Here is a 22,819-nt window from a genome sequence, read left to right as displayed (position 1 = left end):
CGTATCAACAACTATATACGTAATATTTTTATTGAATGAAGCATTCAGAAATTAAGTAAAATATGAGAAAAGTTGAAATTTATGAAAATTTTAGAATTGTTCCCCGTTATATCAAAGTTTTATCTTCAATACATTCAATTATATTGTTTTGTTTTTGTTCTTTGCTTAGTCGATAGAGGACGCTAACTTCTCAAATAAAAGAAAACGCCAAAAAATCTGCACAAACGTTAATGGCTTATGCAATGTCTTAATGTTTTAAATTTTGAAGAATAAAATATTACGCGAGAAGAAAGAATTTTTGTTTGTGGAACAGCTTGGAAGTTTTGAATGTAATAATAATAATAATAATAAAGAACTCAAACTGAAATTGCCAAAGATCGTGGAATTTCTCAATCTCGGATATCAAGCATCACAAAGAATGTGGATGAAATTGATGAACAGAAGCTTGATCAGAAAACGGAAGAGTAAATCTAATTTCGTCTGGGTGTCGACTAATTTCTATTGCGATGGTTATACTGTAAAAGCCAATAATACATCAAACATTCTCGCCATGACTAGGCAAAAAAACAGAGAAAATTGTGGAACATTTTGAAAATTCCGAAAATATATGAAAACATATATGATAATTATGTAATTTCTGTTGATTTTCTCTCCCAGCATTGAGCTAATTTGCTTTTTTGAATTGATTTCGTCCCACATATAGGCTATATATATAGATCACACTATATATTCTAACCGCCTTTAGCGCTGGTATTGGTATGGTTATTATGGATATTTTTTTTACCGGTTTACGATCAAAAGACGTAATATTGCGTCCAAACGCCAGTGGAATGAATTCAAACAAGTTCACTCTGTTTTCTTTCCTCTCTCCTGATCAGCCCGAAGCTTTGTTACAACCTTACAGTTGTTGTTTTTTTCCTTTTGATTTTTTGTATACCCTGATAGGGATTTTTTTTCCTTACATATGATGTATTTCTTTCTTATAAGAGTGGAAGAAAACAGATAGGGTGAGGGTGAAAAGAAATTAACTTTGTACCTACATTCTTATTACCTTATCTATTATACTGTCTTACTCTTTCATTTGGTTTTTTCCCTTGCCTTTTTCTAACGTGCAGTAAGGTTAGGACAATATCGCTATATTTATTGCCGATTCGTCAAATAAAGAACATCCCACGTTCTTGCCAATTCGCTCGTAAGCGAAGTGGTAAAACTTAAAATCGGATAATTCTTTCTGCTCGGATAATATGATAATTATACAGAGTGTCAAGTAAGTGCTAGCAGGGCCTTTATCTCGTCAACCGTCCATTAAATGCGGGTAAAACGGTTCATTCCGCATATTACGCTTTTCTTTCCCAAATTTCCTCCGTTTTTCGAATTCGAATATCCCATTGCACCTAAAAATGCGGAATTTTTTTCGTTGGCCTTAGGATAGACAGGGCAACAACTTTCTAATTGGAAGTTAGGAGACAAGGAGATAGTATAAAAATTTAGATTTTTTTAGATTTTCAAAACTGGTACAGGATAGTTTTTGAACTTTGGTTGAGCATTTTTCAAATTAGAATCTCACCTCTACGATGGACGGTTGATGAGATAACGGCCTGTCAAGCACTTACTGTACACCCTGTATACACAGTGTATTTTTCAAAAAAAAATCAATACTACGGTATGAAACTGCAATCTACTCGTTCCCCCGCTTAAAAGGATATTACGTGCCAGAATCGTTATTATCAGTTTAAACGTGACCGACTGTATTTGGGTTTCATTTCAAAATTTTAGCTTTAACTCTTTCCAGTGGGTTTTTATATGCATTTCTTAACTGTGTAGTATAGAAATCGGACAACGTTACACCATACAAAAAAAAGCAATGACGTTCGTAAAAGTAAGCCCTAATCGGTAACACATGTAGTGTTTGAAAGATTCTGGTTTCGTTACGACCAAAGCAAATACAAAAATGACGCGAATTTTCTGAAGTACTGATGCGTTTCGGATATTTTGGCCCGACAAGAGAAAACGTTTCCCTGTTGACAACTCGTAAAATTGGATAATCGTAGAACCAGAATTCGATTTCAGTAGGAAGGAATGTCCACTTTTTCCCACGTGCGCTACAGTAATGACAGCCCTGTGTGGGCAAATTACGGGGAAATACGCCTCAGTGTGTCAAGAGTACATTTCCGGTGACCAATATTCAAGTCTTCTTTCGGTCGAAAAAACGTGCTCTTCCAACAAATTAACTTCTCCAGAAAAATTTTAAATATTTATATATTTCTTTTCATGTGAACATCATTATTATTATCACAGCAACAAACGGCAAAGAATTGGAAGAATGCGGCCTGAACAGGAGAAGGCAATGCCGACACGCCATACTCGAAGGTCTTGATAACCAGAAGAGAGCCATGTCAACGCACGAGCTGGAATTCCATTGCCGGTAAGCGTCTTGTGGTGGTGGTTTTTTTTTTTCAGCCCACGGCCCCCTTGGGACCCCATTTTCTTCTCGTGGCGCCCCGGTCATATCTCTCCCCCTTCCGAATCCTCATTCAAGAGCCACACAGGCCATTTTTACTTATCGAATTGAATTCAATCAAAACTATATTTACTAAATTTACAGTGAACAAAAATTCCATACGTAAGATCGACCTCTGGAACCCGGGACCAGGCACGAATCCAGAAAGTGTGCGATCATCCCTCCCAAGAGCCGAATTACATGTGAAAAATAGGACTGCGTAAAATACGGCACGATCCAACGAACCTACCTAATGAACTGAACCTCCCAACACAATACCCGGAGTCTGCGCTTACTGTGTGCTTAAGTTCAGTGAGCTTCTTTCTAGTGAAGTTTTCATGCATCGCCATCTTTACATCGGGGGTTCCCGGGCAAATTGATGTTCTGGGATCCCATACTTAGAGCTGGAAGTAACAACTTACATATTTGCATACTCACATTTGAAAACCACAGTACCAGATCTCATCATGTACGCCCCCTGTGGATATGAGGCCCCGGGAGATGCCCCCTTCGGACCCAGGGGTTCAGACGGCAATGGTAATATGGAAAGCTCTGCTGAATTATGAAAGCAGTCACATTTTTTCCTCCACCATATTACACTTGAAAGCTTTATTTCTTCACAGCTCTCTGTGGGACCAAAATCACCACTTTCATCTGATTTTCCTTCGTGGGCCCCCTTAGAATATCTCAGGACCGTATAGGAGAGCCATGTAGCCCCACGTTAAGAACCACCAGTATATATGCTTAATGAATACGTTAGTGTTGTGAGATATATTGGGTCCCGTGTATATTGAAATTTCCATGTCAAAGAGTATGTTTGTGAAGATCAATCAAATGCTCTCTAGACGTTAAAGCTCCTCCAATGCTTCCTTTGAAGGTCCAGCAAACGCTCCTTTAATGTCGAAGTAAAAGTTCAAGCTTTTTGAAATACGAAAAATTTAGGTAAGGCTTCGTTAATGTTAAAGCCTCAGAAGACGCTCTGCGAAAGAATCCTTAGCAGATGCTTTGCAAAGGGTGAATCCTTGGCAGATGCTTTTTAAAAGGGTGAATCCTTAACAGATGCTTTGTAAAGGATGAATCTCCTTGTTAGATATTCTTTATAGGCGGAAACACTGGTAGATGTTCTGTTAAGGGGTGAACCCCTGGTAGATGTTTTCTGATGGTAAAGTCCGGTTAGATGTTTTTGTTACAAAGACCAAAGATGTGTATATCACCCCATCACTACTGAAGCCAAACCAGTCATTTTCCTCGTCACTGTGGTAGTCGAGTGTTAATAGTGACAAACTCGCATCGCGAGGACCCGAGTTCGCACCCCCACCGTCGCCACAGTGGTGGTCGGCTGAAGTTGATTTTCTGCGGTTCCCAACTTCGAGACGCGATTGTGAACCGATTTCTCCTTTGAAAAATCTCGTCACAGAGAGAAACAGGTCTACAACGGTACAATTATTTACTCATTACACTTCACTCGTAGTTAGAAAAATTGATGTCGGCACTACACATAACATGCAGTATTCGGTAACAAACTTCACGTTAGGTTCACAACACGTACGCGCACGTTCCAACATGTACCAATTCGTTAGCAATTCCGCAGAGGCATGCGGACGAGGTACATGTATAGTTTAGCAGTAGTCAGTTTCTTCATTTCTACTTCTAGAAAAGTAGGGCAAATAATAACATTCATCATGTGCTTACATCTACGTGCAGGTCCTTGAGGGACAACATGGAATGTCTGATTTGGCAACTGAGCGAGTGCCAAACGTCTGAATCGCAAGAAGGCAATACGGACATCATCTGGAGAGTTTGGAAGTATATGAAGATCGTTTGCAACGCCTTCGACGGTGAGTATTATTAAGCCGTACGGTAAGTTTATTTCAGTCAGCAGTGTGAGCTGTAAAGCCAGGTTTTCCTATAGGAATAGGTTTCTTGCGCAGCGTGAACCGAATTAGACCATTTCGCGCCGGCAGAAACGTGTTACATAATCACGCTACGCGTTTGTGTTTTCCTAGCGTGGCGCATCAGATCAGGGCGGCTATATTATGGTATATGGCCCTGACATCAGCTACTCTATCGTCTGCATGCTCCGGTTTGAAGGGAAAGGAAAGAAAACACAACAAAAATGTAGAGATCGGTGAAATACGCGCGACGCACGATGCATTTGACTCCTCCAGAAGCAGTCGGCCAATCACGCCCGACGTAAAGCGCTGTCGTGAGCCGTATTACGCTCTGTAGGAAAACAGTCGCACTGCTTTTTCTTATTGGTGGGTGGACGGCGTGTGTGTCGCGCTGGGTGAATCACGTTGCGCGCGGCACAGGAAACCTGCTCCTAGGAAAACCCGGCTTTATGTGGAAAAACTCTGATTATTCGGCCCTTCCCCCATTCACAATTCCCAAGACTCGAATCCCACAAATGAGTAAATATAGCATCGACTGGATCGTAAAGTTCAGCTTTTGAACGGACTTCACATTTCTGATTTGCCTTCTACCGATAAACCCGGGTTGCAGTATTTAGTTCAGCATTTCCACATGCTCCCGCTATTAATGCCTCCATGGATAGGTAGGCAGAATAATCGCAGAGCTTCAGAGCTTTGTCTGAAGAGGTGCATGACAACGAAAACAAATTTAATAATTTAATATGACACCAGATGGCTTAATAGTTTGTTAATTGAAACATTTTAATAGTACTATTTCAGCCATTTAAATATATTTTCTGTTAATTTAGGTTCAAATTAAATAGGTTTAATACAGAATATTTGCATAAAAAGTCGGAGTAAAAAAAAAAAAAACTTGCGTTTCATTTATAGATGGCGCGTTGCAAAAAATTATACAGGATATTTTGTAATGAGGTCTTTATCTCATCAAACATCAACCGTTCGTCGTAGACGTTCCTGTTTAAAAAGTGCTGAAAATGAGTTCGGAAATCACCGTGTACTGGTTTTGAGAGCGGTGAAAATACAGTTTGTCAGAAAATTTAAAAAAAATTTATACGGACACCCTGTCCTAAAAATTCCAATCAGAAAGTTATCGCCCCGTCCCTCCTGAGCCCTTAAAAATAAGTTCACGGTTTTAAGTGCAATGTATACTGAAGTATTCGAAATTCGAAGAAAATTCAGAAAAAGAATAACGTGAACCAACACATTACTTTCCCTCGTTTATGTTGTTCTTTTTATTAATTTTATCCGGAGATTTTGAATTCAAATATCTCAACGAATTGGCCTTCCAATTTCCCTTGGAAGAGTGAGGGGTTTCCCCCCCCCCTTAGGAAAGACAGGGCAACGACTTTCTAATTGAGTAGTCTTTCAGGACAGGGCTTCCATAAGAAAATTAGGTTTTCTTTATTTTGTGACACATTGTATTTTCCACTTTCGAATCTGGAACAGGGTAATTCTAAACGCATTTTGAGCATTTTTTTTTTTTAAATTTTAACTATTCCTCTACGACGAACGGTTGATAGGTCGAATTAGGACTTACGGGACACATTGTATAAATAAGAGAATTTTATTGAGGCAATCTTAAGTTTCTTTTCGTACACACTGTATGTAAAAGCTTTGCTATTATTTTTTTTAGAATGGATTTATTATTTTTTGAGAGCAAGATTACAGGACTGTTTTAACGTGTCTGGGGAGATCTGAGGCCTTGAAATACAGTTCACATATTGTATAGACACTTTTGTACAGTTGAATCCCGTTTCAACGAATACCATTACAGCGAAAATCTCGTTTTTAACGAACACTTTTCTGATACCTCAGATAAGTTTACATAGGAACAATGCAAAAACCTGGAATTCCTTTATAACGAAATTTTTCGTTATAACGAAGTGATTTCTCCGGTCTCTTGGAGTTCGTTGTAACGGGATTCGACTGTATAATATTTCCGTATCGATGAAAATTAATAATTTGGAGTCCCTTGTTCAATTCGGAGCAGGGGCCCAGTTGGCTCATATTTTAAATTTCAACCGAGACAGCAGTTCTTAACCTATGAGTAGCAACCCAAACTTGGGTCTCAAGGCCTTTTTGAGTGGGTCGCAAAAATGTATGTTTCGGTTATGAATCCATTTGTTACGCCACTTCATGGACGTATCAATGACTTCGCTGGCATGAACTGTGGAGTTAAGAGTTTTAGGAGGAGCTGTCTTCAGCAATGTATATACAAACATTCATATACAAATACAACGCCACAACAGGCAAATTGCCCAACGAGGTGGCTGACTTAAGAACACCATGGATCCCCGAGCCCCTACCTACTACTGCTACACCACACATGAACCCCCCCCCCACGAATCGGTACATGCGGGAATGTGCGTGTACGTGTAGTGCAACCTGACGTAAAGTTTGTTTCTGTGTAATGCTTGTTATGTGTAGTGCTGTCATCTGCCCCCAGTTTTACTAACTATGAGTGAAGTGTTATGGTTGAATGATTTACCGTTGTAGGACTGTTGCTCTCTGTGGCGAGACTTTTTAACGGGGAGATCGGCTCGCATTTGCGCCTTGAAGTTGGGAACCACAGAAAACCAACTTCAGCCGACCACTGAAGTTATGTTACGGTAAATGTGATGAATCCGTTTTGGTCCGTTATTATGCATAATAACCGATAAAAATGTGGCGATCAGACATAACAACCAAAATTTATCACATTTACCGTAACATATATGTATTCAAGAACGGGGGTCGGCATTCACTAGGTCATTATTATTTCATTACAGCATTCACAGGATTGCTGAAAAATATTGATATAAAAATATAAACACATTAAACAAAAATTTATAAAAGTTGTGAAAACACATTTCTAGAATTAATAAAATATATACCAGCGAAATTATTGAAAATGTACATTTTTGGAATTAATGAAAAATGTGTAACTTTCGACTAGAAATGAGAAATATTTCCAGAATTGATTAAAAATGTATAATTCCCGAATTAATGAGAGCAATTATTGAAATGTAATGAGAGCAATTATTGAAATGTAATGAGAGCAATTATTGAAATGTAATGAGAGCAATTATTGAAAATTAATGAGAGCAATTATTGAAAATTAATGAGAGCAATTATTGAAAATTAATGAGAGCAATTATTGAAAATTAATGAGAGAAATAACTGTAAAATAATGATTTTAAAATTAATCAAAGAAATAATTCCAGTATTGATAAAAATTTCAGAATTCATGAAAGAAATAATTTAAATGAAGTTTAAAATTAGCAAGCTCTTTGAGATAAAACTTGAAAAATTCAACAAATAAGATCACCGGTTGCATTTGCTCGAATATAACCGATGAGCTCATTGGTTGAATTTTTCAAGTTTTATAAAAGATGTTTTATCAAACGTTTTTAGTGTAATCCCTGCCTTAGGCCAGGATTACTCTATAAAAGTTTGATAAAACTACTTTTATAAAAGTTGAAAAATGCAACCAATAAGAGCATTGGTAACATTTTAGCAAATGCAATCGATCACCTTATTGGTTGTATTTTTCGAGTTTTATAAATAAACTTTTATGAAACTTTTATACTGTAATCCCAGCGTAAGACATGCGGCTGAATATCTGGGTGCTTTTTCAGCCTTTTGATGAATTAACAAATGAAACAGTCAAATTTAAAATGCCATATTCCCCGCAATAGCCCAGCACGCCGGAAAACGGCGAGGAAGACAAGCATGCCGGGAATACCCGTATTTTTTAGTATGCCGGGAAATTCGAGTATATGCTAAAAAACCGATTGAATTGGTTTGATGTAGGGGTTCTCAAACTTTTTCGGCCGCGACACAAAATCAACAGCAAGATCATCTTAACGACCCATGGGACTACTTATTTCTCGAAATTAGTAGAACCAGTGACGCAGTAGGTGCATTTATGAAGGGACTGCATGTGGATTTGTACGACTCATCCAGGAAGCCACTGAGAATCAAGTTTGGGTCGTGAGCCATAGCTCAAGAATCCCTCACTGCTAGTAAGATTTGAACGGCACATCTCGGATGCCCTAGTGGTCCAAGTTTGGGTCCTGACCCATAGGTTAAGAACCCCTTGATTTAATCACATTCTGACCCCTATTAAACCTAGCTTTTCCCGCCATGATGTAAACGGAACAAACCCCAAAATTCAAAAAGCTTGTATCCCTCAAGTTTTACAACATGCCGGCTAATGCGAGGAATGCGGTAGTTCTTCGAACCAGGTTGGAGCAACACCACGCGAGAAAGTAAAAAAAGAGAACAAAATTATGCCATTTTTAAATGTCATTCTGCCTTCATCTTGAACTTAGTTTCAAAAATTCCACCGGAAGTGACGTATTTTGTTCGTCACTCATTGCGACCAATCACGTGAGTCAAAATTTCCTGCTTACTCGTATATATACTTAAAGTTTGCTAATATGCGTCCAAGACATGAATTTTCGATATCGAAACAGACTGAGTCATGAATTGCATTCATTAAACGAAATTCTTGTTTCTTCATCACAGATTGGAGACACAAGGCCTGTTTCATATCGGACAGAGCAAAAGAATGCGAGAATCACATGCAGAAGGCCCAGAGCGAAAACAAGAAACCATCGTGCGAGTGAGTAAATTGATTACCATAAATTAATTATACCCCCCCCCCCCCATCGTTATCTTGATTTGAAAACAAAAAGTCCCATAAGGTCACTGTAGAAGTTTGTTATAATCCACACCAAATAGGGATCCAAACTACATCTCGAAACTCCAAGATTCATGATGGAACTTTCTAGATGTGTAAGCACGAGTGGGTTGTCACATATTAAGGGGATTTCGATTATCCGGGTATTGATTGGGAGAACCTTTTGACTGTACATCAATATGAGAGAGATTTTCTGAAATCCGGTACTCGATACTCTCTTGTATCAGAAGCATTTAGAAGTAAGTACTTCTATTTTGGATTTGGTTCTCATTAGTTCCGAGGATCGTGTTGAACATGTTTCGGGGGAGGGAGGACGAGTTTTCTTCTAGTGATCATAGTGTCGTTAGTGTTTTGTCGGTAACTTTCCTTCGGGTAAAGCTGGCAACACAAGAATGGTTTTCAAAGACCTGTTGGAATCAGTTGGTGTGGTAAGTCAATGGGAAGAATTTAGTTGGGGCAAACCTATCCCCGGTTTCGCAGGACATCGTAACCTTTATTCGAAAGACGCGAATTTGTTTCTCTCGTCGTCTCTGGCTCACAGGCAACGTTTAGGACCAGTACTTTGATAAGTGCGCCCGAATGATGCAGTGGTAAAATGTTCGTCTTCCACCTTGAAGGTGACCGTTCGGGTCCACGGATTCGATCTGGAGGAAAGAGCATAGAAAACACGTTCTTTACCTACCGAGCCTGGGGTGACCACCGATATAAATGGTGCCTTCATTTCCCACCCAACTCCGCTGGTTGGAAATTGTCACATGGCGATATGACTGGAGTTGCGGTGTGAGATAAATTAGTACCTTGATAAGAAAATAGCATTGAGAGAGTATAAAAGAGGATGAGGTGACCTGTCAACATTTACTGGAAAAAGAAGGACTAGAATACACTGTGATAGTTGAAAGGAAGTCAAATCTAGATTGGCAGAGATTACAGAAGTGTATCAATAACGGAGGAAGAGTTGCCCCACCCCCCCCCCTTCTGTTTTAGGGGTCAAGGGTAGAAAGTAGTGTAAGCATGTACAATGGAATAGCTTACAACCGGTTGTCGTGAGTTGTACCACAATTGACACGTATAAGAAATACCATGTTTATAATAGGATGAGTCTAGATGATTGATTTTAATTTGAGCCGCTGTATTTTAGGGCGCATTCAAGTATTGCGTAAACAGATTTTCAGCCATTTTTGACCCCCCCCCCCCCCCGTCAGCAGTTTAAAATATTTCATATCTTCAAAAAGGAATCGTTGTTGATGACGTAAGCAACCTTCACACCCCACCCTTCCCCCTTTGTCATCAAAAGTCAGCAAATCCGAACCCCCCCCCCTCCGATGCTGACGTAATACTTGAATGACCCCTTAGATATATCCGGCATCCATGTTTTGTATGGGATTCTTTTATTCCAGCCAACTCGGCAGGAATTTGTCTGTATTTGTATTTATAATTTTTAAGGTTTGGTGGTAAGTTTTGGTTGCACCGACATTTGCCACATCTCAAAGAATTAGCGGTGTCGAATATGGAGCCTTATTGCCAGTATAATTTATGATTGCATCCTTATTATAGGGAATACGAGCTGTTCCGTGACTGCATAATCGAGGTCGTCGAGACGAAATGCTCGGACGACGAAAGCTCGTACTTCGGAAGTTACCTGCTGGACAGAGCTGGAAGCATGATCTGGGCTTGTCCGAAACCCGAAGACTTGAGCCAAGGTTCTGGCAGCGGCAGCGGCGGCAATGGACTCGTGGCAGAAGGTTCACTGGTCCATGCGTATAGAAGCTCACCGCTTACAGGGGACTCTCCTTTCGTCACAGGTACTTTTTCTCTACTATTAGACGTAACAAAAAAGTTGACGCTAAAAGTCGCCAATGTCAAAACCAGTCAATTCGAGTCATAAGGAATCGCTAGCAAAGAATTCGACGTAGTAAGAAATTGTTAAGGCCCAATAAACAATGTAATTTTACCACCAAGAAATGAAAATTAAACCTGATCCTCCAGTTCATTTCCATGTTGAATCCAGCAAAGTTCCCGAATCTTGGCCATGCCCCCTTCCCCCCATGATGCTCTTAAGATGGCCCTGTCCATAGGCATGCATTTAACGTGGCGAATAACTCTGGATGCGTTATTTTTTGCTGATGTCAGATCTTGGTGTGCTGATTACTAATATGTTTTAAATCGGTTGTAATCCAGTGTTACTATAGGGTGGTCCGGAACTCCACTGACAAACTTCTAGGGGGGTGACCGTACGCATCAAGGCAAATAACTTTTGTTATGGAACCTTGAGTTGAAATACAGTCGAATCCCGTTATAATGAACTCCAAGAGACCGGAGAAATCAATTCGTTATAACGAAATTTCGTTATAAAAGAATTAAAAGTTTTTGCATTTTTCGTATATAAACTTATTTGGGCGATTTAGAAAAGTTTTCGTTAAAACGAGATTTTCGTTATAACGGTATTCGTTAAAACGGGATTCAACTGTACATTTATTCAATTGGGAAACCAAGTACACAAACAGAGGTAGGTCACGAATACCAGAGAAAACAAAATATATCAGTGTAACTAGCTATGCTATTACTCACAGTAGCTGCTCAAATTGGCGTCCGAGGATACTGTTGCGCAACTGACACCGGCGTATGAAGGGATAATGCACCCGCTGGCAGAGGCCCGGTGTCGAGTTAGGCCACAGAGTAATAATACTATAGAGTGCGCGCGAGGGGTTACAATGTGAAGCAAAGATCCGGAGTCACGTGACTCCGGTCGAAAGGCTGGTCAGGGAATCTCGCTGGCAATGCTTTCCTTATGGCTATTTGTATGACAATCTACACGCGCTGTCTTATTTTTGATTAGAATGGCCAACACTTGCGCAGCTTTCGGATGTTCTGAGCGGTTTAGGAAAGGGGGACCAGTATCCTTTCACAAGGGAATACTTTTTTGCGTATTCCTCTTCTTATAAATTAAAAATTGGAATATTAAATTGACGATGCAATGGATTTCTGACGTAATCTCAGTTTTTAACGACTCCATTTTGGATTTAATTCAATTAAAGTTCCAAGTTTTGGTAAAATTCAAATGTCATGAATCATTATTAAATGTTTTAATAGAATTTTTGGCAATAAATGATTGAAATTGTGAGTTTTATGAAGTTTTAACTGAAATATACGTCTCCGCAAGATTTGGCGAGATTTGGCGAGCTAGTGAGTTCATTCGAGTTTTGCTCAACTTGGAAGAAAATATGCTTTTCAGAAGGAGAAATTTATGAAAAATATTCTATTTAAATAGAATGTGAGGAAAACTCCCCCCCCCCCTCTAGACAATTGCAGTTTTGCATAAAAATGCATAACAACCTCTAAAAGTAATAGTATTTTTACCCCCTCTTCACACCTGAGATAAAACTATTACAGAAAAGAAATTTTTTTATTCATTAATTTATGTTTGTTGTATGTGAAATTGCCGCTTCAAACAAGGAAATTAATTATTCAATTGATTTTTTGAGTCAATATCTGTACTAAGACCTGAAGTCATATATTGTGTACCTCAGATGTTATCTTGAAAAAGAATCATTCTAAAAACGATTTAATACCTTAAATTAAGATTAACATATGCATACTTTTGGAGCGAAGAGATTACATATGTCATATATATATATATATATATATATATATATATATATATGTGTGACATGTGTAAATATTATATTATATATATGAAATATTATATCCTAAAATATTATATATATATATATATATACATACTTTAAATTATTACATATATACTCTACATGGAATTTTAATTCTTATAATTTAGAGAAATTGATGATGAGATTCTGTAATTTTCTTGAGTAAAATCTATTTTAATCCTGAAATATTATGTAAGTGTTTACAGTTTTGTGTGATGAGGTTATAAAAGGTTTTTCAGGAATGTTAGAAATGAAACTTTTTCTTATTGTTTGAATATTATTTCATGACTGAATATGGTATGAGTGTGAATGTGTTACATTACATAACATAATATGATGCATTATAATTAATTATACATTAATTATGAGTATATAGAGTAATTGTAATGTTCTGGAAAGATATATTTTTGTTTTAATAACCCCTAGTATAAATAAATTTTCGAAATTAAAAGCGACAAAGTGAATGAAGAGAATATTTAAAAATATAAATGAATTCGGCTTTACAACATATACGTTGTTCCGTTTTCCAATATTTGTTTATTTTATAGAATTTATTTTTTCAAATCTGATACTCCGTAAATATTTCACATAAAAATGAGTGAAATTCATTGAAAAAATGAAGGAAAGTTTTCATCAACTTGATCGAATTGAGTCAAATTTCGTTACAGCAACATCCTAGCTTCTGCGAAAACGCGCCAAATGTAATAGCGCAGAACCTGTTCTTTCCCCGACAATACTGCTCATCTTTTCTTCACGTTCGACAAGTTTTATGAATAGCGTGCGCGGTCTATTTATATCTTAAGTCTATGAGTTAGGCACATTCCACACTGGACCGAGAGGTTTTTTTTTTTATCAATCTGTGTCGAGTTGCAGGCTGCATTACTTGTAGTATCGCTCCAGTGTGCAACTTAACCTGCCTTAATCTTGTCGACAGTAATAAGAATCGCGGCAATGGATTCGGGTCGGATGAGCGGGCAGACCATGCCACCGGTCTACTACGGCCAATCCACCACCTGGATATGTTGATGCTGGCTTGCCGGTTTTCCCGTTGCCAACGCAGTTTCAGACTAAATAATCGTGTTAGGGTCTAAGATTCCATTGCAAAAGTTATTTGTCTTGGTGCGTACGATCAACCCTGGAAATTTGTCGGTTGAGCTCCGGACTACCATATCAGTGATTCTCAAACTTTTGTCTTCCGTGTCTCCATTGGCCTGGTGGACGTGCATCCGCGGCTCCCCAGAATAGTCTAACAAATGACCACTTCATGGTCTTGAATAGACACACATTAATAAGAAAAAATCACCACGACGCCCCTGACAAAGGTTTGTGACGCCCGTAGGGGTATCAAAGCTCACTTTGAGCACCACTGCTGGCCAAGACCAATTCAGTTATTTTTGTGGGTTGCGGTGCTCGAAATTAAGAAGTGACTGTCAGAATGAGATCGAAGCCTCTCTGAATGGCCCCCTACCAATAGGTCTAGAATTTTCCGATTACATTCGTTCGCCACTAAGGGCCACTTCTTCGAAGGGTCGGTATTCTGGGAGTGGCGTGGGAGTGGCTCTCTGAGAGAGGTTTCTCTGTAAATATTTAAGATGGTTTTTCTAGCTGCTGTTGTTGTTGTCATAAAGAAAAGCCTTCAGCGTGACACCGTTTATTAACAATTTTTTTCCACACCTAGGATGCAATGCCAGGGCTAACGAAGAGATGAGAGGATGTTTAGATCGCCATCAGTACGAAAGGGACCAGGCACTGGGTGCTAGAGATGGAGAAGAGCGACTCAGGAAGACGTGCTGGTAAGTCAAACTTTTCATTCATTTCACTCATAGGGTGAAGTTTAGCTAAGTTTAGCAACTCAAGAAAACGTCTGGACAGAGAATATCTCAATTTTGACCTGAACTTTTCAGCTCACTCACCAGATTGTTTTTGCAGCTATGGGATAATTAAAGTACTACGTCAGCATCGATAGGAGTGGGGGGAGGGGAAGTTCAGGTTTTCTGACTTGTGATGGCGGGGGGGGGGGGTTGAATAATGCTTACGTCATCAACCACACTTTATAAAAATATGAAATATTCTTAATCGCATCTTACTCGGTGTCCCGAAAACAAGAAAAACCTTTCGCTAGTTTGTGGGCACCTGAACTAACATTCTACCTGTTGATAAGTCCTCTAGAGATCCATTTTAGTGACCTCCGAATGTTCCGCGGGTCCTTCAAATGATCTTGAAACGTTTCAGGGAAGCTCAAGTACTCTAGAAATGTGTTAAAACAAATTTTGATAACGATTTTGATTTTGTAAACGATTCAATAACTTCTCACGGGATTTATTGCAGATAACTTTGCCAAAAGGGCTTCTGTCCTGGAAAAGAACTCTCCCCATCGAACTATATTTTTCCGATTGTAAAAGCAATTTCAAGTGTAACCCGCAGACAGCAAAACCATAACATAAATCCGCCTCAGGCTGCCTTCCGGATTAGGAAGCAAACAACTCAGCAGGTTATTGTGCCCTTTGTATCATGCGCGGATTTTAAATACTGCAGGCCAGACTGCCAAGGCCGTCTTAAAAGTATCATAGGCCAAAAGTGAGTTTTCTCAGGCCTTACCTGGTTAAAAATGTTTACATGTTTTTGCTTACATTTTTTACATTACTGCTTACATGTTTACTCTGGAAAATCTCAATTAGGTCTCATTTTTTAGGCTTTTCCCTCTATTATTCGGGTGGGGCCCCAGGGTCGTAGCCAGAAATTTCGTTCAAGGGGGGGGGGACAAAGTGGTAGAACAATAGAAATAGATTTGGCCATCTCTTTCCCTTTTTACCGGTCATTTTCTCACATTTCGGGGGAGGACCAGACCCCCAAGTCCCCCCCCCCCCTTCGCTACGCTCTTGGTGGGCCCATAATTTAAGACGGCAGCGCTGACTACCCTCAGTTGCAGCTGGTGTTTGCGATCACATAAAAAGTTGAAGTTTCTCGCCCAAAATAAAAAATGTAGTTCTCGGTCAAGCTGTTTTCTCAAGTCCGAAACCTTTTAGCACCAGATGTATTTTCTATCGATCATCTTTTCGCATCTTGGAAAACAGGTCTGCCCATTGTATTCGAGAACCGTCCACGGCCGGAAACAATGAGAAACGGACCCACCGCCCCTATTCTCCAAAGAAAGAGACAACGGCACCGATCTCTAATAATACCATTACGGGTCTCGGGTCAAGGACGCCGTAATATAGAGAACCAAACACACACACACACACACACTTCCTTTCATTGAACTTTCCATTAAGCCGTGGTCAAGCTCAGCGGTCTATTTATGTTCGTAGTGGAAACAAGAAAAAAGAATTTGTGAAACCGGAAGATGTTTATTACTTAATAGCCGCTATAACGAGGTTTACTCGCTTGTATAACGTTTCCACGAAGACCCACGCACGTGGTCACTCGACCACCAACCGGACAGGTTCGTTTTTAAATAGATCGGCCTTGGCCGAGAATGGAGTCGCCATAGAGTGGATTTGTGTTTGTACCCATTTCAAGCTTACTTTTTATACATTCTGTATCAGAGGATAATGATGATTGTTTTCCGATAAGCCCTTATTTTTAAGGGTGAAAGGAAATGGTGACATCGTATGAATTTTGTGTGTGGAAAAGTGTGAATTACATGAATATCATGGTTTTGGTGCAAGGGCCCGGATATGTATTTTCGAAAGCTGATAAATAACATTACAACATGTCGATTCGATTTGCCCTGAATATCAATAATTTCTGAATCTTATCGCGTTTTTATGTGAGTTTAATCTACCCAGTGTTAAAACAGTAGATAGTCATTTCTATGACTTTGCATTTTTTTTTTTCGCATATTCCGCTATGTTTACGTGATAGAGCATATTTTCTAAATTTTAAGACATATTTTGGATATTTCATAATTTTCGATTATCGATTATGAACATCTAGAGCGGGGGTTCTTAACCTTTTTTCACACCCACAACTCGAAATCAACAGCAAAATCGACTTCGCGACCCACGGGACTGTTTGTTTTTCGAAACTGGTGAAACCAGTGAAGCAAAAAGTGTATTTACAACAGGACTAAGTGGATTTCCACGACCCATATCGGAAGCGTCTGCGAATCAAGTTAGGGTCGCGACCCCATAGCTCACGAATCCCTGGCCGTGAGTGGATTTCTACGAACCATCTCGGAAGCCCCTACGAATGCAGATTGGATTATGACCTATAGCTCAAGAATCTGTGGCTGTAGGTGGGTACGAGCCTCCGAAGAAGCCTCCAGCGACCCAAGTTTGGGTCACGACCCATAGGTTATGACCCCATCGTCTAGAGCAGTGATTCCTAACTTGGGCGTTAACGCCCCCTTGGGGTGATGGAAAGTTCTGGGGGGGGGGGAGGGTAGAAGCTACGGGTATAGCATAGGATCCTATGGGTTAGATATCGTTGGGGGGGGGGGCGATGGGAGAAAAAAATTTCTGAAGAAGGGGGCTATGGGGAAACTATGATCTAGAGTTTTTCAAATTTTTCATAAATGAGGTAAAGAAGCGTTTTCCGTTAGTTTATACGCCGCTCTTCCCCCCAACATTTCTCTGATTTGGGAATTCAAATTATTTCAGCAAATATTGCACTTGGAAATGTTTTTTTTTGGCCTGACAAGAGGCAGGGAAGGCAACAGCTTTCTAATTGGGTTTTTTGAGCACGCGGCGCACATAGGTGTATTTTTCTGCACTTTGACCCGCGGAGCACTTGCTAGCATGTAATTTCTATAGCGGAGAGCCCGTAAGCTTATTATTTATTTTTATTCATCAAAGTTACTAATTCATTTTTATTATTTAAAAAAATTATAATTATTTTTTTTTTTACAAATTTACTGCTTTTTTTTATTTTTCTCGAGTGGCCGCGGAGCCCCTGAGGAGTGCACACAGAGCCCCAAGGGCTCCCACGGTAGAGAGCCGCTGCTGTAGGGGAATGTGGGGAAAACCTGATTCTTATCCGTCTAGAGCCGCAAACCATCGTTTACAAACCAAAATGATCTTGACCATACGTCCTGTTTTTCACAAAACATCCCGTTTTCCGTGCAGAGATGTATTTCATCGTTCTTCATTATGTCAGATGATCTATTTTCCACATTCTGGTGCTCCAAGACCTGGACAAGTGAGAACCTGAATTATTCATTTGCCTTTATTTGACCGCCCCTTGAAAAGCTAATGGGTGGGGGCGGCACCGAAATGCCCACTTGCCCTGTTTGATAGAGTTCATTCTCGATTCTGTTATTACGGCTCCAGGTCAACACTGTTGTTACATGTGTTGTCAAGGCCCTTGTCTGTTCTCTTAAGGTCTTTGCTGACAAAGAAAAAGAGTGACAAGCGCTGGTGTTTCGTAAATTTTTTATAACTCAAAATTCCAAAAATTTATGTACCTAAACAAAAACCTAGGCTGCCACCCTGGTACACCACACCCCTTGCTTAAGCTGGCCCTGCAGACAAGTAATCACTAGCGTTTCATTATATAATTAACATGTTACAATGTTTTTCATACACCCTGTATTACCGAAAAAGGATATTTCCCAAAGAAATATTACTTCGAAAGTGCAATAACATGATAAACTAATGTAATTAATGCACCAATTTTTCGATATAAAAAATATTTTTTGCCCAGCTGAATACGACAAATACCCGCCGTGTGCTGCTGATGTACGAAAAGTTAATTTCTTTATTTTTTTTTTTTTTTTTTATGCAATTTGTCAAACAAATTTCAAGTAAATGCACGCCATTAAGAAAATTTTTTGTGATTGAAAGTATGTAAAAATTGCAACAGTTGCAGAGAGGTCTGTTGTGCAAACAATTTGGGACAGAGTGCGTATATATATAGACGTGTTTCCAAACAAAATACTTCTATATTTTTAGCATTAGATTCATAAACAAATTTGTATATCTTATATATTGGTTTTTTTTTTTTTTCTATCGTTTTCTTATAGAGAGTGTTTTTAGAAAGTAAAAACTTTCTGTTTTTGATAGAAATTGTTAAAAAATACAGAAAGCTACGTTATTAAAATTCTGATACGCTTTTTGGATAGACTGTACCATAGTTTCCTCATCTTTTTTTTGTCTCACACACACACATCGCCCCCTTCTTCAGATATTTTTTGCTCCCCCCCCCCCCAACGCAATCTAACCCATACGATCCTATGTTGCACCCGTAGCTGATACCGTACCCCCAGGAACATTCCACCGCCCTAACTCAAGCTCCTGTACAAAATCCAGAGCTTCTTCCGCTCACTTTGTGAAACACCGGACTAAACCGCGAGATACCGAGATACCGTCTGCGGAAACTGGTAACAATTGCTACCTACAACTTGCAGATTTGCAAGATGAATTTTAATTCATATAATATTATGCCTTATTAATTTGTGAATAGTTTAAAAATTCAAAGATTAATGGAATTATTATATTTGAATGTTATATGCAAATAATATTTTTACGAGGGAAGGATTCTTTTTGGTAAGGGGGAGAAGTTCTTTTTCAAAAAATTTCAACAAAAAAATTACGTACTTGAAATTTTCATCAACAGAGAGCGCTGCAAAAGATGAAATCAAAGAATTTTGGACCTGAACCCATCTTCAATCTCTTCGGTGTCCGAAACGTTCGTAAAGCTTCAATTGGCGATCCGTGGCAAAGGTGGTCACTTCTCTAATAGTGCTTCCTCCACCATTGTCAGCATCACAATGGAAACACCAGTTACAGGAAAATTCAGGAATTGGCTTTAATCGTACATCCTATATTTTATAGGACTCTGGTTTGCTTATTGAAAGTGATTTGCTTCCGTACAGTGCCTTCTATCGACAAAAGTTTGAACTATTATTTTTCTGTATCAAAAGCCATCACCTCCCCTCCTCCCATCGTGAGAATAACTTTTTCGCGAACTGCATTCAAATACAGTAGACTCTCGCTAATCCGGCATTACTAGAAGGCAATGGAGAGAAAAAGCCTATTGAAATAATGCAGTCGACACTCCCGTTGCTCGCGAGCACTACGGTTCTCCCAGAAGAACCCAGAGTGGTCGATGCTCGTGTCCAATTTCGTGCTCGCGAGCACTTGATCAATGTTCCAATTAAACACTTCGAACAAACTGCATTCAAAGACTGAAATTATCCTGATTTCATACGTTTGTATGTCAAACATGCTGTAAGGGTGCTGTTCTTTTGATGATGGGTACAGGCAGTGCTCGTGACTGGAAAAAGGTCAACGACTACCGGCCAACGAATGTAACTCTATAGCTATGGCTAAAAAACACACGACGGATATTAAGAGAGGGTGTTACCCCCCTCCCCCCCCGCCCAGAATCTGGCTCCGTTGGCTCTCGATCCGGGAAACATTTCCGTCTCGCCCAGTCAGATCTGTACTGAGTGGGATGGCGACGTCCGTACAACAATTAACCTGTGTGGCAAATAGGCTGGATCAGGGGTGCATCACTGAGATTATCCTACCGGTCGTTGTAATGGAATGGTCGCTATAACGTGGGGTCGTTATAGCTAGCGTAGACTGTATAAAGTTCTGTGCAAAGACATGTAGTGACATGCAGGACCGCCTTATGAGCATCATGGGCCCCCGGGCCAAGTGGTTTTTCTGAGGCGCTAGCTGAAAACTTCTCGAAACATTCAACCACTTCTCGTTTTTCTGAGGCCCCTCTTCTCTTGAGGCCCCCGGGCCGTACCCGGGTGTGCCCATGCGGCACTGGTAACATGTTTTCTCTTCTATGCTCGAAGGAAACCCGCCTAAAAAAACGCCGGATTACTGGACGGGCCGGACCAGTACACGGCCTGATTGTCGAGAGGTTACCAATCCCATCAATCTTTATGATTTTTTAAACTATTTACGAATATCTGAGACACCCTGTACTTGTTTACCAATTTTCATGCTTTCAAAAATCATACTGCCTGATCCAGGGGTTCTTACGATATGGGTCCCGACCCAAACTTGGGTCACAGGGGGATCCTGAGATGGGTCGTACTCCACTTTTAATCCATCTGTTGAGTCACAGAGTCTAGGCAATGGCGTATTTACCGCGGGAGGGGGGGGGGGACTTGGCGGGCTATAACCCAGTCCAGAAAGTTCATGGGGCGGAAAATTTGAGGAATGAATAGCCAAGAAAATTAATAGAATGGGAGAACGACGGCAAAATATGAAAAACCCCAATGTATAATCTTCCTCTGCCCCGACAGCAAGGGGCTAGGTCAGTGAGTGGCCCAAAAGTGTGACCTAGAGAATTTGCAAGCAGGTGAGAGTGAGCAAAACAGTGACTTAGAGCGTGAGTAAGCGTATGAATGACTTAAAAATCGAGTTCCCAGGTCATTGTGTGACCTACAGTGCATGTAAACGTGTGAATGACCAAAGAATGGACCTAGAGCATGTGTAAACGTGTAAATGATCAATCAAATGAATGACCTATAAAGCAAGGAACCATGTCAGTGAGCGACTAAAAGAGTGGCCTAGAACGTGTGCATATATGTGAATGGCCAAAACTGTGAGCAAGTACGCGAATGACTAAAAGAGAAACTTGGAGAGTGTAAGCATGAGAGTAACTGAAAGAGTGGGCCTAGAAAGGGCGAAAGCATGTGAATGACCAAAGAATGAACCTAGAGCATGTGCAAACGTTTAAATGATCAATCAAATCAAGACCTATAAAACAAGGAACCATGTCAGTGAGCGACCAAAAGAGTGACTTAGAGCAAGTATATGAGTGAGCAAAACAGTATACAAACGTGCGAGTGACCAGGGCCAGTTCTGGAAATTTTTCAAGTGTAAGCGAATATTATTTTGGCGATAATAAATATGAAAAAAATTACAAATGAGTTTAGTACGTGTGATGAAAATAATCGGACCCCGATATAACGATAACAAATTTTACGATCTTACCCCCATATGATGATACATGTGCGAATTGTTATTATTACCTCATTATCGCGTGCATGTTTACCAACGACACGACGCTGGAGTATTATGCATATAATCACCGGTAAAATTATAATTTTTTCAGTACATATTAAATGTACCAACTACACTTGAGTACCATGCATAATCGACGGTAAAAGTGATGAATTTAGGGAAATTTATCAAACTTACCAAAATGCAAGTCGAATAAACGGTTATTATGTATAATGATCGGATTTATCACATTTAGGGGTAATTCAAGTATTACACGTCAGCATCGATGGGGAGCAGGGGGTTTCCGATTTGCTGACTTTTGATGACAGCTACTTTAGTGATCTCTAAATGTGTCACGCATCCTTCAAGTGCTCTGGAAATGTGTCCGGGCCGCTTAGGTGCTCTGGAACAGTGCCACGCATCACTCAAGCGATCCGTAATTATGCCACGGATCACTTAAGTAATCTGGGAATGTTCCGCGGGTAACTTGAGTGATGTAGAACCGCACTGTGTGGAGGCCGCTTAAGTGCTCTAAAACTGTGCCACGTGTCACTCAAGGGTTCTACAAATATGCCACGTGTCACTCAAGGGTTCTATAAATATGCCACGGATCATTTAAGTGTTCTGGAACTGTATCGGGGGTTACTTAAGTGATCTTTGAATGTGAAAGTGATCTTTGAGGTCTACTTCAGTTGTCTGAAAATGTGCCACGGGTCACTTAAATGCTCTGGAATTGTGCCATGGTTCATTTAAGTGATTTGTGAATGTGCCTATTTTTTACAAAATTAGGTTTGGGGGGGGGGGGCAAGCCACATCAGATAACCTTCAGGGCCACATTTGGTCCGCGGGGTCAAGGGTTTTTTCATATATGGCTTAAAGGGTGGGTCGCAATGAATTAAAGACGAATTTTGAGTTCTTACCCTTCAATTAGCGCATTCAAATTAATAGAAACTGATTATAATAACACACACATAAGGGTATTTGCTTTCGAAATTTTTAAATTTTTTTTTTCGTCTGGGGTGGGGGAGGCACATGAGGCCCCCACGCCCCTCGCCCGCGTACGTTTTTGATCCCACTAATTTGCGTTAGCAGGTAGGGGGCAGTGCTGACGAAATTTTGCTGACAAGGGG

General features: G+C 39.9%; 1 protein-coding gene across 1 annotated transcript in view; it reads left to right on the top strand.

Annotated features, from left to right (window-relative positions):
• LOC149077942 (uncharacterized) overlaps positions 1 to 22,819 on the top strand; it is a 29,323-nt gene that overhangs the window by 3,418 nt on the left and 3,086 nt on the right. The window contains exons 2-6 of the mRNA XM_089241422.1: positions 2,299 to 2,425; positions 4,205 to 4,338; positions 8,941 to 9,037; positions 10,670 to 10,917; positions 14,459 to 14,573. Of these exons, the coding sequence (XP_089097548.1) occupies positions 2,299 to 2,425; positions 4,205 to 4,338; positions 8,941 to 9,037; positions 10,670 to 10,917; positions 14,459 to 14,573 (721 nt within the window). The remainder of the gene's footprint in view (positions 1 to 2,298; positions 2,426 to 4,204; positions 4,339 to 8,940; positions 9,038 to 10,669; positions 10,918 to 14,458; positions 14,574 to 22,819) is intronic.

The sequence above is a fragment of the Pholcus phalangioides genome, unplaced genomic scaffold (assembly GCF_987345545.1).
Source record: "Pholcus phalangioides strain wild (caught in Gottingen) unplaced genomic scaffold, Ppha-v1.0 ptg000014l_1, whole genome shotgun sequence".
NCBI classification, from domain to species: domain Eukaryota; kingdom Metazoa; phylum Arthropoda; class Arachnida; order Araneae; family Pholcidae; genus Pholcus; species Pholcus phalangioides.
Note: the sequence above shows the minus strand (reverse complement) of the source record. Positions and strands in the feature narration are given on the sequence as shown.